The sequence below is a fragment of the Mercenaria mercenaria genome, chromosome 12, assembly GCF_021730395.1.
Source record: "Mercenaria mercenaria strain notata chromosome 12, MADL_Memer_1, whole genome shotgun sequence".
Taxonomy (NCBI): Eukaryota; Metazoa; Mollusca; class Bivalvia; order Venerida; family Veneridae; genus Mercenaria; species Mercenaria mercenaria.
Window position 1 is genome coordinate 28,954,561 of NC_069372.1, and position 18,086 is coordinate 28,972,646.

The 18,086-nt window shown below is 36.4% G+C and overlaps 1 protein-coding gene across 1 annotated transcript in view; it reads left to right on the forward strand.

Moving 5' to 3' along the window:
• LOC123533580 (ceramide glucosyltransferase-B-like) overlaps window positions 1–18,086 on the forward strand; it is a 59,099-nt gene that overhangs the window by 24,098 nt on the left and 16,915 nt on the right. Inside the window, exons 3-4 of the mRNA XM_045315281.2 lie at window positions 10,881–10,983; window positions 12,666–12,767. Of these exons, the coding sequence (XP_045171216.1) occupies window positions 10,881–10,983; window positions 12,666–12,767 (205 nt within the window). The remainder of the gene's footprint in view (window positions 1–10,880; window positions 10,984–12,665; window positions 12,768–18,086) is intronic.

Genomic DNA, 18,086 nt, shown 5'->3' on the forward strand with positions numbered 1-18,086 from the left:
TGACGGGACTGAAAAATCTCATCGAGCTAAACAAAATATCGAGCTAATCATATCGAGGTAATGGTAAATAACTACATTAAGATAGATAGGGAAAAATCAGGACCGACTAAAACACATCGTGCTAACCGGAGTATTGAGCTAACCGATATCGAGGTAACAATATTCAACTGTATTTCCATTTCAGGTTTTCAGCTTTTTTTTCTGAAAACACGTTTGACGTAAAATACATTAATGTCTCAAGTCAAGTGTGTATCATTGTTTCAGCCATAGATATCATAATAGAGGTGGGGACAGCAGAGATGCGCGCAACGCATTTATTCTCAACATCACTAATCTCGCGTCATCACTAATTTCGCGGTATTTGAGTTGCACCACCTACGTGGTGTTTACATGTCAAGTTAGTGACCTATTTTATGCATGCTAGCGGAAAATGTTCTTACCTGCAGATACCTTGCTAAATATCTGTCAATATTTATTAAAATCGTATTTTTCACATATCTGTTGCAAAAATAAATAAAATCCATTACTTAAACAAATATTTGCAATGTTTACAAGTTTGTCTACCAGCTGATCGGCATTTTTCCTCAGTAATTATGCAAATTATAGGGATGTTTCTAGACCTCTAAAAAGGGCAGGGTGCTGCTAAAAAGGGGCAGGGGGCATTTTGCGCATTGCGCACCTGTGTCTACAAAAATCACCTGTGTCTACAAAAATCATAAGGTAGATTTCCATGGTTTTGGTTATAATGTCTACATTGTAAGTTACTACATTGTAGGTTAAACTACAATCTTGCAGAACTTAACATTTTATGGTATTTCTAATCAAGAAAACTTGCAAGACAAAGTAATGTATGTAAACATAAAACAAACTGCATGTATTTATTAATGATAAGCGTTTTATATAGACACACAGGTATAATGGTTTTTCTGACATTCAAATTCATTGCAAGTCTTTCTGGTGCAAATCTGAATATTTTAATAAATGTCATTATACATTCATTATATTACTGAACATACTGTTGATACTCATGTATAATGCACAGTTTTTTTTTTTATCCCCGGTACCACCCCCGAATTGTGTGTGCATATTATACACAGGTATAGAAAATTATCCAACTTCAAAATAACTTAGTTTACGATTTTCGGTAAAGGGAAACTACTCTTCGCGTGAACTGTCTACACTAAAATCTGAGATTGCCGTTGCGTTTTGTAAAAGATCGAGTGGTTTATTTTCTTTTAAACAAAATTAATTTCATATAAATTTAATAGTACTTTGATGAAAGAAATATAAAAAATTATAGATATTCTGATACTAATTAAAAATCAACTATTATCTATAACTGAGATCAAACTGTGAACAACAAAACTGACACGAGATGTCAGCTAATTGCCGATAATTGGCCATTAATCAGCATTTAATAAGCAGCAGACTGTTCAAAAATATTTTTTTCTCCCTTTTTATTCTGTTTTGCCGTTTGCTTTAATTGCAGACCTATCTTATTGTTATTTGTTATGATTCGGTCGGTCATCTAAAAGTTATATACTGCATACATGCCTCGGGCAAATACACAGCACCTGTGTATAGTCGGCGCGTATCATACTTAACTGCGTATCAATTGACAACTATTTTGGACGATATTTTGACAGATGACTGACGGGCAGTTTGTTTAGAAATAATTAGTTAATGGTCAAAAGGGCGGTGCTTAAAGGGCAAAGGGGCGCTGAAGAAAGGCAAAAGGGTGGCGATTTCGGGCAGAAGGGCGGCACTAGAAAAGGGCAGGGCGCTGCGCCCTGCTATTCCGCTCTAGAAAAATCCCTAAATTAGGTCCCGCCCGTAGGTAAGAGAACACCAAATTTTACGTAACATCCCCTAGCTAGAAAAAATGAATGAAATATCAGAATTAGACGAAACATCAAAACGTCTAAACTCGACGGATTTTAATGGGGAGGAGGGCATGGGGGCCCCGCGACCATCTCCTCAAAATACACCCATGATACTTTGCAGTGAATTGGAACATGTTAGATAAGTATCAGATAGAATATATTCAGTAATAGTAAAATTCTTAGGCTCCGATACATTATGACTACGCCCATGACCTTGTGGTTTACTTGCAAAATATCTGGTGTGTCCACTGCACAGAGGAGAATATTTTCGATAGTGCCAATGTAAACAGTTCAAATAAAATGTTTAAACTGGCGTTTAATGGCGTTTGAGTGTTCCTGTTAGTTTGACTTAGATAGCTTTTCAATGTTTGAATAATATTTAGCTCACCTGTCACATAGTGACAAGGTGAGCTTTTGTGATCACCCTTCGTCTGTCGTCCGAGCGTGCGTGCGTCAACAATTTCTTGTCTGCACGATAGTGGTTTCATTTGTAATTTTATTTTAACTAAACTTGCACACAACTTGTATCACAATAAGATCTCGGTTTCTTTCTTGAACCGGCCAGATCCCGTTATGGGTTCAAGAGTTATGGCCCCTGAAAGGGCCAAAATTAGCTATTTTGACCTTGTCTGCACAATAGCAGCTTTATTTATGATTTGATTTTTACCAAACTTGCACACAACTTGTACTACCATAAGATCTTTGTTCCTTTCTTGAACCGGCCAGATTCCATTATGGTTTGCAGAGTTATGGCCCCCGAAAAGGCCAGAATTAGCTATTTTGACCTTGTCTGCAAAAATAGCAGCTTCATTTATGATTTTATTTTAACCAAACTTGCACACAACTTGTATAACCGTAATATCTCGGTTCCTTTCTTGAACTGGCCAGATTCCATTATGGGTTCCAGAGTGATGGCCCCTGAAAGGGCCAAAATCAGCTATTTTCACCTTGTCTGCACAATAGCAGCTTCAATTATGATTTGAATTTAATCAAACTTGCACAAAACTTGTGTCACCATAAGATCTTGGTTCCTTTCTTCAACCGGCCAGATCCCTTAATGGGTTCTAGAGTTATGGCCCCTGAAAGGGCCAAAATTTGCTATTTTGACCTTGTCTGCACAATAGCAGCTTCACATATGATTTGATTTTAACCAAACTTGCACACAACTTGTATCACCACAAGATATTGCTTCCTTTCTTGAACAGGCCAGATCCCATCATGGGTTCTGTAGTTATGGCCCCTGATAGGGGGATGGGGCTTGTTTTCCCTATATGGCTATATAGAAAACTTTGAAAATCTTCTCAAAAGCTACTGGGTGGACGGATAGCTCAGTGGTTTGCACACTGGCCTTCCAATCCTGAGGTCGGGGGTTCGATTCCCGGCAGCTACTCGGGAATTTTCAGAAACGCTTTTCAGTGTTTCCCACCCAACTAGAGGTGTACTGGTCAGGAACCCAGGCAATCCTTGCGTGTATCAGTGCTATACCCTGGGCAAGTTAGCCGGACAAGCCTGTATCTGATTTCTGATGTCTCTGTTGTGGGGGCTTTGTCTCACTCTGTCCCTCTGGTCAGATCACTCTGTGTCTGTACTAGTAGAGGATGAATTATGCGCCCTGTGTGGGTGCATTTGAACTATGTAAAGCGCCTTTGAACGTGAAATTGATCATGAAAAGGGCGCTATATCAATCTGGTATAATAATAATAATACTGGTCCGTTTTCAAAATAATTTTACACAAATGTGCCTTGGTTGACCTTCTACCAAATTCCTTGAGATAATTTTGATTCCTCGAAAAACATGGGGGCTCGCAGGAGACACTCATTATCCCTATATGGCCATATAGAAAACTTTAAAATTAAATCTTCTTGTATGAAACTTCTGGCCTGATTTGAGAATAATTTTATTTAAAGTTACTTTAAGAAAATTTCAACTATATTTTCTCATAATTCTTTTGATTGATCTTCATTATGATCTTTTGACCTTGAAGACTTGTCCTTATGTGCAATGATAACAGGTGTGCGATATAGGGCTATGATGGCCCTCTTGTTTTAACTTATGATAGTTTGATTGCCAGAATTGTTGACCTTTACCGCGAAATTGGTGATGTGACGTCACACGATGACAATGGCTGACTATTGTTGTTCAAAGTGCACATGGATGTTTCTTGAATGAAATACGACTCATTTTCACACAGTAATTGATGCATATGACATTAAATATTGTGGTAAAGACAAATAATACTCTGTTGTGTTGTTTCTTGTTTAATGTTGTTAAGTGGCATGTCAATTGCCGCGACAATACGGATGTACAATATAATTCATTTTCATTACGGGTTACTGTTGTTTACAATCATATCAAAGACCCAGGTCTGTAGCTCAAAAGTCAAGGTCACACTTAGACGTTAAAGGTCATATGATAGTGCAATGATGGGCGTGTCCGGTCCATATCTTTGTCATTCATGTATGGATTTTAAAATAACTATGCATGAATGTGTGGCACAGTAAGACGGCGTGTCGCGCGCAAGACCCAGGTCCGTAGGTCAAAGGTCCTAAACTCGAACATCGGCCATAACTATTCATTCGAAGTGCCATCGGGGGCATGTGTCATCCTATGGAGACAGCTCTTGTTTCTATCATTGTTGATACAAGTATGTCGTGTTAGAATCGAAATAATAAGTTCCCAAGTGTGATTTATCTTAAATAACCCAAGTTATTTGTTCTTATGTGAAACAATATATCACTCAGGCCTACGGCCTATATTTTTGCGCGTAAGAACTCAAAACTCGGGTTATTCTACGATAAACCATGTTTGGGAACTTATTATTTCTTAATTATAACATAATATTTATTTTATCAATTCTGTCCTCGCGTCTTTATTTCTCATGCTAGGCCGTTGTAGAGTGGGGCATGTTTAAACATGTTTGTGCTATTGTTAGGCATGGTAGATCTGTAGATGAAATAAAAATATGACATTTTGAAGGGGTATTTTGTTCCTCAGCTAGATAAAAGAAGCATGTTCAAGCGCATTAGTTACTTTCATTTTCAATGGTATGAAAAACACGAGTTTTTTCTCGCCAAAAAGTATGTATACGAAACATTTACTTCTATTACAAACGGGGGCAGTACACAGCTATGTTGAAAATTCCACCAAAAACTCGACGCAAAAAAAAAAAAAAATAAATAAATAAAACTGTTTCTGTTAAAAATGAATTGTAGTAATTCAAAATTTATATAGAAATTCAGTTGAAAACTTCGTAGTTGCAGGAACTTTGCCGTACAGTGTATAATTAGCTTATGAAATACATCTAGGACCTACCCATTTCATTACAAAAATATACTCTGGCAAAAATGACGGTATCAATTGCCACAGCTTGCAAAATATGCACAGAATATCACTGCGGTCATGTGTATGCCTTGATATAGTCACATGCCAAATGGATTTTCATTGTATATATCACACGGAATCTCATGAAACTTCAGACCTTATGTTGACCAAATGCTTATAACAGCGATACATTTGTTGGTTTTCGTGTTGTTGCTTTTACGCTTGGTTTTACATCACACTCGCACAGTTTAGGTCATATTGGCGACTTTCCAGCTTTTGATGGCGGAATAAGACCCTAGGTTTCCCACTGGGCATTATTTCATCACAGACGAGAACCGAAGCGGATCTACAGACCTTCTGAAAGCCAGCTGGATGTCTTTCTAACATGAAAGAATTCTACACACTAAGAGATGTTTCGAGCTACCGGCGTGTAAGTGCAAGTGATTTGAAGTAAGCAGCCTCAACCACATGGCCGAGAAGACCCCTTAACAGCAGCCAATTGAAATACACTCCCAAACTGTTAAAATTCTAATTCAAAGGCATATAAATCTCACTGTGGCTTATTTATACCACCAATGCCGTTTAAAATATTTGATGAAATTTCAATAATCTTCGAAACTAAAGTTTGAATTGATCTGTATTTATAAATGTTTATATTTTTCAAATAGTTAAATTTTTGTGAGATACAACTATTAATACAGACCATTTTGTATCATTCTTGAATTTTCTGTAGATCTATGACATTTATTTGTCCAATTGTATTACGTGAGTCGGTGTAAACATGAATTGAATGTGAGCCAATATCCTTTGATGATCTTCGACTGTCCTTAATAATTTTGGGTATTCTAACTAACAATCATCTACACTTTACAAGAAGTCGAAAGTTCAAATTTATAAATAAAACGCACCTTCCGTAACCGGTAACGTGAAGGTTGTTTGTTTTTGTCGGTGATAGAAAAATCCCTTTTACACGTTTTCTTTTAAATTAGCAGTGTCGATATGTTATAAAGGTAACATGTTAACTTTTTTTCTCAGATTTAGGTTTGGGCTTAAACTTAAAGCAAACTGAACAATTCTGACTTTGACTTAAATTTTATCCACGCAGTCGGACTGGCACAGTCGACAGCTGACTTTACCCTCTTTAAATTTGGGACTCGGCTTCAATATAAATTTACTAAATTAATTGTCGTTGGGGTAGCTATGCGTATAGCCCACATCGTGCCGCCTATAAAAGTTATTGTGTCATGGCGAGCATAAATGTGTAGAAGGCTATATTCCAAGAAGGCTGAATCAGTTGACAACTTTGTATCATACAGGTTTCTTCCTGGATTATGCATTTGGAAAATACTGTGATTAAAGATATTGTTTCAAATGCATAGTTCAGTTATTTGCCTGAAATTCTTCGAAACACCGTAGCAGATTGACTGGATCAATTTTCGGATGATGGATTTTCTGTGTAAAACTTTTGACTTTGAAAATTATGCATTGGACATCTATTGGAAGGATTTAAGGATATATGGCATTATGATTAAAAGAATATAACTGAATATTTAATGGCATGATTCTTACATGCAAAGTAAGTACTTTTTAGCTCACCTGAGCACGAAGTGCTCAAAGGTGAGCTTTTATGATCGCCCTGTGTCCGTCGTCAGTTGTCCGTTGTCGTCGTCAACAATTTGACTGTTAACACTCTAGCGGTCACAATTTTGAGCCAATCATAATGAAACTTGGTCAGAATGTTACCCTCAATAAAATCTTGGACGATTTCGATATCGGGTCATCTGGGATCAAAAACTACTTTATTAACAATTGCTTAACCAACAAACATTTTAAGGTATCCAGAGGTTAATAAATTGACAGGAGAATTGAAAGGGCATTGTCCATATAACAGAAATGTGTTAAAATGACATATTGATGCGTTTCAAGTGTCAGATAGTGTACTTTACTTCTGATGTAAAATGTTTGAAGAGTTATGGATGTGTATACATAATATGATAAATTATGTAGATACATGAAAGTCTAACTTAATCATGGAGGTTCAGATTCATGAGTCATATCTTGTTTACACAGTCATATTTTCTACACCCACCATCATTGAAATTTATCAAGAAAAACTGGTCAAGATAAAAATTTATCGATAAAAAAAATTATGGTATCTATAAGGCAAGCTTACAACTAGTCCATGTAAGATTGAGGCCGAAGTGTGTACTGCTGGAACCAGTTATATTTGTGCATTACTCTGAATAGAAGCCTTTGATAATTTTGAGGCAGCATACTACAAAAAAATATACTAATATGAGTTAATTTTTGGACTGTTAAGACTATATCTCTAACAGAATATATGAAAACTGAAAAAATGCCATAAAATGTGTTCAGATTTGATTGACCACCATTAAAGAAAAGATAGTTTCACTTGAGATTGAGCATTGATTTAAGTTGGCCGAGGAGTATTTCAGCAGATATGTTAAATTTATTAAGATGTTAGGACATGACATATTTCTGTCTGTTTTTATTGTTTTAAACATTGTAGTGTTTGTGGATAGTCAACACAATAACATGCTTGCTATGTTTGACAACTTTTGATCCTCTTTGTCACCTCGTATTAATCTTCGATGGATCAACAAACTTAAACTGTGTTTAATAAACACAGCCACAGTTACATTATTATTGTACCCCCCGACAACAAAGTTGTAAGGGGGGTATACTGGTTACAGGTTGTCTGTCTGTCTGTCTATCTGTCCGTCTGTCCGTAGACGCAATCTTGTGCGCACCATTTCTCCTTATCCCCTTGACAGAATTTAATGAAACTTCACACAAGTGATCAGTACCAACAGTAGTTGTGCATGGGGCATGTTAGGTTCTTTTAGAAAAACAATTGGCAGAGTTATGGGACTTTGTTTTTTTGTTACTATACTATATACATAGACACAATCTTGTGCGCACCATCTCTCCTCATCCCCTTGACACAATTTAATGAAACTTCACACAAGTGATCAGTACCAACAGTAGTTGTGCATGGGGCATGTTAGGTTCTTTCAGAAAAAAAATTGGCAGAGTTATGGGACTTTGTTTTTTTGTTACTATACTATATACATAGACACAATCTTGTGCGCACCATCTCTCCTCATCCCCTTGACACAATTTAATGAAACTTCACACAAGTGATCAGTAACAAGAGTAGTTGTGCATGGGGCATGTTAGGTTCTTTCAGAAAAAAAATTGGCAGAGTTATGGGACTTTGTTTTTTTGTTACTATACTATATACATAGACACAATCTTGTGCGCACCATCTCTCCTCATCCCCTTGACACAATTTAATGAAACTTCACACAAGTGATCAGTAACAAGAGTAGTTGTGCATGGGGCATGTTAGGTTCTTTCAGAAAAAAAATTTGCAGAGTTATGGGACTTTGTTTTTTTGTTACTATACTATACACATAGACACAATCTTGTGCGCACCATCTCTCCTCATTCCCTTGACACAATTTAATGAACTTCACACAAGTGATCAGTAACAAGAGTAGTTGTGCATGGGGCATGTTAGGTTCTTTCAGCGACAAAAATTGCAGAGTTATGGCACTTTGTTTCTTGTTAACATACTATGTACATACAGTCTGCATATGCAATCTTGTGCGTGCCTAATCTACCAAACCCTTGCACACAATTTAATGAAACTTCACACAAGTGATCAGTACCAACCCTTTTTGTGCATGGTGCATGTTACATTCTTTTAGATAGATATTCTGCATAGTTATTGGACTTTGTTTTTTGTTACTATACTGTATACATACAGTCTATATATACATACAGGCCACATAATTATGCAATCTTGTGTGCGTCAAATTGCAATGTACTGTGTCAGTGCATTGGGGGGGGGGAGGGGGGGGGGGGGTACATTCATCACCTTTAGTGATAGCTCTAGTTCATAATTAAAACAACTGGTCACTAACAAATCAGGTCTTTGTTCATTTATGAAGTCAGTGACATAAAGGTCCCCTTGAGGTTTTCCAGTGAAAGTCCTTGAACATTTATGTCTCATTGACTGCCTCCAGGCAGCAAAATTACACAAATTGTTAAGAAATCTTTTTTTTAAGCAAATTACTGATAGAACATAGGTCCCAGAAATAGAACATAGGTTCCAGAAATCTATTTATGGCATGTGGGAAGTCAAGCTAGATAGCATGTCTCTTGGTTGACTGACCCATTTACAGACTTTCAGGAACATTTTTAGCTGACTATTCGAAGAATAAGTAAAGCTATCCTACTCACCACGGCGTCGGCGTCGGCGTCACACCTTGGTTAAGTTTTTCGTACCAGTCCATATTTTGACAAAGTCTTTTGAGATAAAGCTTTGAAACTTTCAACACTTGTTTACCATCATCATGGCCAGTTATATGCAAGAGCACATAACTCCGTCAAGGATTTTGGCTGAATTATGGCCCCTTTTGACTTAGAAATCATGGTTAAGTTTTTCGTACCAGTTCATATTTTGACAAAGTCTTTTAAGATAAAGCTTTGAAACTTTCAACACTTGTTTACCATCATCATGGCCAGTTATAGGCAAGAGCACATAACTCCATCAAGGATTTTGGCTGAATTATGGCCCCTTTTGACTTAGAAATCATGGTTAAGTTTTTCGTATCAGTTCATATTTTGACAAAGTCTTTTAAGATAAAGCTTTGAAACTTTCAACACTTGTTTACCATCATCATTGCCAGTTATAGGCAAGAGCACATAACTCCATCAAGGATTTTTGCTGAATCATGGCCCCTTTTGACTTAGAAATCATGGTTAAGTTTTTCGTACCAGTTCATATTTTGACAAAGTCTTTTAAGATAAAGCTTTGAAACTTTCAACACCTGTTTACCATCACCATGTCCAGTTATAGGCAAGAGTACATAACTCCATCAAGGATTTTGGCTGAATTATGGCCCCTTTTGACTTAGAAATCTTGGTTAAGTTTTTCGTACCAGTTTATATTTTTTGTAAAGTGTTTGACATATGGCTTTGAAACTTTTATCACTTGTTTAGTATAATAGTCTCTATCTGTAGGAAAGAGAAAATAACTCTGTCATCTATTTTGGCTGATTTATGGCCCTTTTTGGACTTTGAAATTGGTTCTGTTTTCATACAAGTCCATGTTTTGTCAAAACTATTTGACATATGGCTTTTGTTTATCATTATGATTTCCATCTGTAGGCAAGAGTACATAACTATTTTGACTGAATTATGGCCCTTTTTGGACTTTGAAATTGCCTCATATATTGCCATTTAGTGCAAGACTTATCGAAATCAAAGTAATACAGGAACATTGTTTGTCTAATCTATTTATTTCTTTTGTCTGAATATCCGTAGAAATATTTTGACTCCATTCTTCAATCAATTCTTCGAATAGTCGAGCGCGCTGTCATCAGACAGCTTTTGTTTGTGATTAAGCCACAAAAGTAACAGATAATTACATAATATGATACACAAGTCATAATTCTATATATTTATAACCTAACAAAATATTAATGAATATGCAGTAGATAAAGCATGATGGAGAATGATTACTATACTAATCATGTGATAATTGAAATGCTACATTTTGTTCTTGAATAAATTTCATTTTTCTTCTGTTATATTTCAGTTTGAGCTGTTACTATATTTCAATTTAAGCTGTTATTATATTTCAGTTTGAGCTGTTATTTTCGGTACACGATGAACAAGATCCTGCCATTATGATAGTCCAGAAACTCATTGAGAGATACCCTAAAGTAGATGCCAAACTTTTCATTGGTAAGACCTCAATTCTTGCAGTACAACATATCTTTAAAAGCCTCTGAAAAATACAGTCGAATACCGTTACCTCGATATTCAAGGGACAGTAAAAATTGCATCGACGTATCCGAAGTTCGACGTAACGATATCGACTATCTGGAACTACATTGTACTTGTGCCGGACATCTATATTGTCATTATATCCAATGTTTTTTTTAGCTCACCTGTCACAAAGTGACAAGGTGAGCTTTTGTGATCGCGCGGTGTCCGTCGTCCGTGCCGTGCGTGTGTCCGTAAACTTTTGCATGTGACCACTCTAGAGGTCACATTTTTCATGGGATCTTTATGAAAGTTGGTCAGAATGTTCATCTTGATGATATCTAGGTAAAGTTTGAAACTGGGTCACATGCGGTCAAAAACTAGGTCATTAGGTCAAATAATAGAAAAATCTTGTGACCTCCCTAGAGGCCATATTTTTCATGAGATCTTCATGAAAATTGGTGAGAGTGTTCATCTTGATGATATCTAGGTCAAGTTCAAAACTGGGTCACATGAGCTCAAAAACTAGGTCACTTTGTCAAATAATAGAAAAAACGACATCATACTCAGTTCAAAACTGGGTCACGTGGGGACAGGTGAGCGATTCAGGACCATCATGGTCCTCTTGTTTATATAAATGAATATACCTTAGCAACTTCTAATGAGATTGGTTTGTAATGATATGTACATCTTCCATGGTAAGAAGTAGTCATGTTAGATAACTCTTGATTGAACGTTTATCAATATGAATACTTTTCTAGTATATTGTTGTAAAGGCTTGTACTCTGTATCTTCTACATGCATATACTAATATATGATTACCTCCCATGATTTTAATAAAAATGGATTTATAATGTAAGTAAGTGCTTACAGGACTCATTTGAAATTTTATTGTTGTCATTAGTTGGACAGAGACAGTCTGGTTAGATAACTATGGACTGATTTTATGTCAAATTACCTCCCTTTGTTTCAAATTAAAAATGGATATATCTCAGTAACCAATGAAGATACTGATCTGAAATTTCATTTATGCCATCAGATGGACTGGGACAATCAGGGTAGAAAACTTTTGAGTGAATGTATGACAAATTACCTCCTTTAAATATTATGTAAATATTTATCCTGATGATATTTAATGTGTATGCCTATGTGATCTATGCCAAAACTTGATCTTATCAATGGCAATGGTACTCAGGTGAGCGATATAGGGCCATCATGGCCCTCTTGTTTTAAAGATTAACTACTCTTAGTTGTAATTATAAATAACTTATATTGTAACTTTTTTATAATTGACTAGGGAAAACCAAGACCACTTTTCTGTGGTACAACATAAATGTTACTTTCAACTTTTAGGTGTATTTTAAGGTATCTCTACCTGGTGAGGAGTTTTTTTGTGGACTTAAAAAAGCAAAAGAATTACAATAAACCACAAAATTAAAATTCCATTAAAAAAGTTTGCAAATACAGGTGCTAGTGTAAAGAAATCTGCTGTGACCGGGGCGTATATTGTGACATTCTGGCACTCTTGTTCAGTATAATTTCACAGACATTTGCCTTGCATAACCGTCTACCAAAGCTGTTATTGCAAGCCAAGTAATTTAGGTGAGCAGTCTAGGGCCTTGAACTTTGAATGTTAAACAGTGATTTTTTTTTTTTTTCAGGAATGAAGTATGTTGGACCGAATGGGAAAGTAAATAATATGATGAAACCTTTTGAAGCATGTAAATATGACCTTGTAAACATATCAGACAGTTCAATTAAAGGTAAATTTTTATAATGACCATATCAGCTAGATAGGTTCATCAGCAAGTGCTTGTCAGTTATTATTCGAAGAAGGAGGGGTATATTGTTTTGCAGATGTAGGTTGGTCGGTATGTAAACAAATTGGTTTTCGGATGATAACTCAAGAACGCTCGAGCCTAGGATCATGAAAGTTGATACGTAGGTTGGTCATGACCAGCAGATGACCCCAAATGATTTTGAGGTCAGTCGGTCAAAGGTCAAGATCACAGTGACCTGAACAGTTAAACGGTTTCCGGATGATAACTCAAGAGTGCCTGGGCCTAGAATCATGAAAGTTGATAGGGAGGTTGGTCATTACCAGCAGATGACCCCTATTGATTTTGAGGCCATTAGGTCAAAGGTCAAGGTCAAAGTGATCAGGAACAGTTAAACAGTTTCCGGATGATAACTCAAGAATGCTTGTGCCTAGGATCATGAAATTTAATAGGGAGGTTGATCATGACCAGCAGATGACCCCTATTGATTTTGAGGTCAGTAGGTCAAAGGTCAAGGTCACAGCGACCCGGAACAGTTAAACGATTTCCGGATGATAACTCAAGAATGCTTGGGTCTAGGATCATGAAAGTTGATAGGGAGGTTGGTCATGACTAGCAGATGACCCCTATTGATTTTGAGGTCAGTAGGTCAAAGGTCAAGGTCAAAGTGACCCGGAACAGTTAAACCGTTTCCAGACAATAACTGGAGAATGTTTGGGCCTAGGATCACAAAACTTGATAGGGAGGACCAGCAGATGACTCCTATTGATTTTGAGGTCAGTAGGTCAAAAGTCAAGGTCATAGTGACCCTGAACAGTTAAACCGTTTCTGGACGATAACTTGAGAATGCTTGGGTCTAGGATCAAGAAAGTTGATAGGGAGGTTGATCATTATCAGCAGATGACCCCTATTGATTTTGAGGTCAGTAGGTCAAAGGTCAAGGTCACATTGACCCAGAATAGTAGAACTTTTGTGTACAGTGACCAAATAATTTCTGTTCCTTGTGCAATTACTGAATGCATCAAGGGGGGCATTTCGTGTTCTACGAGCTCTTGTTTTACTTTAATTTTCATACTCCCAGAAACAATACATATTGGGGCTATATTGGAGTTACACATGCCCATACATTGGTCCGTCCATCTGGCCACTGTGCTTGACATTTCTGTTTTTAGCTCACCTGTCACAAAGTGACAAGGTGAGCTTTTGTGATCGTGCAGTGTCAGTCGTCCGTCCGTCCGTGCGTGCGTCCTTAAACCTTTGCTTGTGATCACTCTAGAGGTCACATTTTTCATGGGATCTTTATGAAAGTTGGTCAGAATGTTCATCTTGATGATATCTAGGTCAAGTTCGAAACTGGGTCACGTGCCGTCAAAAACTAGGTCAGTAGGTCTAAAAATAGAAAAATCTTGTGACCTCTTTAGAGGCCATATATTTCACAAGATCTTCATGAAAATTGGTCAGAATGTTCACCTTGATGGTATCTAGGTCAAGTTCGAAACTGGGTCACGTGCCATCAAAAACTAGGTCAGTAGGTCTAAAAATAGAAAAACCTTGTGACCTCTCTAGAGGCCATATATTTCACAAGATCTTCATGGAAATTCATCAGAATGTTCACCTTGATGATATCTAGGTCAAGTTCGAAACTGGGTCACGTGCCTTCAAAAACTGTGTCAGTAGGTCTAAAAATAGAAAAACCTTGTGACCTCTCTAGAGGCCATATATTTCACAAGATCTTCATGAAAATTGGTCAGAACATTCACCTTAATGATATCTAGGTCAAGTTCGAAACTGGGTCATGTGCCATCAAAAACTAGGTCAGTAGGTCAAATAATAGAAAAACCTTGTGACCTCTCTAAAGGCCATATTTTTCATGGGATCTGTATGAAAGTTGGTCTAAATGTTCATCTTGATGATATCTAGGTAAAGTTCGAAACTGGGTCACGTGCGGTCAAAACTAGGTCAGTAGGTCTAAAAATAGAAAAAAATTGTGACCTCTCTAGAGGCCATATATTTCATGAGATCTTCATGAAAATTTGTCAGAATGTTCACCTTGATGATAGCTAGGTCAATTTCGAAAGTGGGTCACGTGCCGTCAAATCTAGGTCAATAGGTCAAATAATAGAAAAACCTTGTGACCTCTCTAGAGGCCATATTTTTCATTGGATCTGTATGAAAGTTGGTCTGAATGTTTATCTTGATGATATCTAGGTCAAGTTCGAAACTGGGTCACTTGCCATCAAAAACTAGGTCAGTAGGTCAAATAATAGAAAAACATTGTGACCTCTCTAAAGGCCATATTTTTCATGGGATCTGTATGAAAATTGGTCTGAATGTTCATCTTGATGATATCTAGATCAAGTTTGAAACAGGGTCATGTGCGGTCAAAAACTAGGTTAGTAGGTCTAAAAATAGAAAAACCTTGTGACCTCTCTAGAGGCCATACTTGTGAATGGATCTCCATAAAAATTGGTCAGAATGTTCACCTTGATGATATCTAGGTCAAGTTTGAAACTGGGTCACATGCCTTAAAAAACTAGGTCAGTAGGTCAAATAATAAAAAAACCTTATGACCTCTCCAGAGGCCATACTTTTCATGGGATCTGTATGAAAGTTGGTCTGAATGTTCATCATGATGATATCTAGGTCAATTTTGAAACTGGGTCAACTGCAGGTAAAAAACTAGGTCAGTAGGTCTAAAATTATTAAAATCTTTTGACCTCTCTAGAGGCCATATTTTTCAATGGATCTTCATGAAAATTGATCTGAATGTTCGCCTTGATGATATCTAGGTCAGTTCTGAAACTGGGTCACGTGCAATCAAAAACTAGGCCAGTAGGTATAAAAATAGAAAAACCTTGTGACCTCTGTAGAGGCCATATTTTCATGAGATCTTCATGAAAATTAGTGAGAATGTTCACCTTGATGATATCTAGGTAAAGTTCAAAACAGGGTCACGTACCTTCGAAAACTAGGTCAATAGGTCAAATAATAGAAAAGCCTTGTGACCTCTCTAGAGACCATATTTTTCAATGGATCTTCATGAAAATTGGTCAGAATTTTTATCTTGATAATATCTAGGTCAAGTTCAAAACTGGGTCACATGAGCTCAAAAACTAGGTCACTTAAAATAATTTTACACAAATTTTCCTTGTGTGACTCTCTATCAAGATTAATAATATTATTCCGATTCATTTAAAAAACATAGCCGCCAGAGGGCGTGGTCACTTTCCCGATACGTTTAAAGTGGAAACTTTAAAAATCTTCTTGTGTGAATCTGCTGGCTCGATTTTAAAATGATTTCACACAAATGGTCCTTGTTTGACCCTCTACCTAACCAAGACTGAATTATTTTGATACATCAAAAAACATGACCGTCAGAGGGCATGTTCACTTTTCCTTATATATATATCGCATATAAAACAATTATCAAAAAATTTAAAACAATACCATGAAGTCCAACATTTATACAGACTAAAATATCTATATTGGCACTTGTTTTCATTTCCTGAAAGAATGATGCTGTCTCCTTCATTTCTAGCTTGCTTATCCGAGCACAAAGTTGAGGCATTAACTTCATTCAGATGAGTTCAACCCGTTTCGGAAAAATTTGAAGTATTATGTGATGGTGCGTGCATCTTTCTGTCTGTCTGTCTGTCCGTCATAATTTGTGTCTGGTCATAACTTAATAACCATTAAAGCTATTGACTGTGACCTTTGGATATACATGTAGGTAGATGGCAATGAGAGGATGTGCAGAGCGCTTGAACCGGCTCTGTAGGTCAAAAGGTTAAGGTCGCAAGTTGAGCTAAAAGGTCAAAATTGGCCGTCATATTTCGTATCTGGGGCATAACTAAATTACCATGCGAGGTGTTGATTTCAAATTTGGCTTTTAGGTAGATGGCGATGAGATGATGTGCACATAAACCTGGTCTTAAGATTTAAGGAGGTAGGTTACCTTAATATTTGTATGTGCGCATGTCCAACCGGAAGCTAACGTGACGATTTATGACGACGTTTACGACAAGCTGAATGTGTTTGTATATTCATTCTCCAGAAAACAAATCATGAACCTGCCTCCGATCTGATACTTTATGGTTTAATAATGCAGAAATAATGCATCAATGGCCGCAGAAACGCTTCAAAACAATGTTGCCTTCAAATGACGTCATGACGTCATGACGTTACGTGTCAGTTACCGCGCAAAATTAATAGCTTTATCTTGAAAGTACGTAATTCTGTGCATTTTCTTTATCTTAACTATCTTCAAATAACAAATATTTGCCGAAATATTTGTTATGAATCTTTTTCTCTGAATAATCATCAATATTTTGTTTCTTTTATGTAGTTATATTGAAACGTTATGCGGATTGTAAGATAATGGATGATGGTAAACAATATTATTTGGAATATAGTTGGATGAAAGGTTACTTGTAACGGCCATTTTCAAATAAAAAATCTAGCAGTTTGATTTGTAATACCTATTTTTCAGGTTCCGTTGATAATTTGTTACTTATATACTAAAACTAAGATCTAAAATTGTTCAAATTTCACTGGTCTATTTAAGAAACACAGCTTCGGCTTTTTATTTTCATTTCAACAATATCCATGAGAATAATAGCAGCATGCTGAACGATTTTTCCATGAAAAATGCCAGATGAGGGGTACTGCCGTATGTATTCTAAGTTGTGAAATTTGTTTGAATCAATGCGAATAACAAGAAAATATATCTTACGTTAGAAATAATATGTTTTAAAGCTACACTAACTAGAAGGATAATCTTATTCAATACTTTTTATAAGAAATTATGACATAAAGCAAGATTTAAGCTATTTTAAACATCTCTGTTGCCATGGTTACTGTAAACTTTAAGAAAAATAGGGTACCACGAAAAGTGCTTGGTATTTTGCTTATAATATTTCCCAAATATTCCATGTTGGTCATTAACAAAATGCCACTTAAGCCGTCGAAAAACCCTATTTTTATACATAGTTGTTTAAAAATGAAAGAAAATGCGTTACCATGGAAACACGAGCCCCGCGACATATACATTTAAAGCTTATATTAGAAAGCTAACGTGCATACTAGTAAAATTATCAATTATGCAGACTTCTACGGATATCAATGAAACTATAATACATTGAAAAGTGTTAAATATTCGTATTTTCCTTCTTCTTTCAATATGAAATACCTTTAGAAGGTCATGTTCTTCAAACCTGGATAAAAATTGAACTTGAAGGGACAGAGACAAACGAAATTGAGATTGTAGCAGGTAAAACTTCATATTACATGAAATACAAACAAATG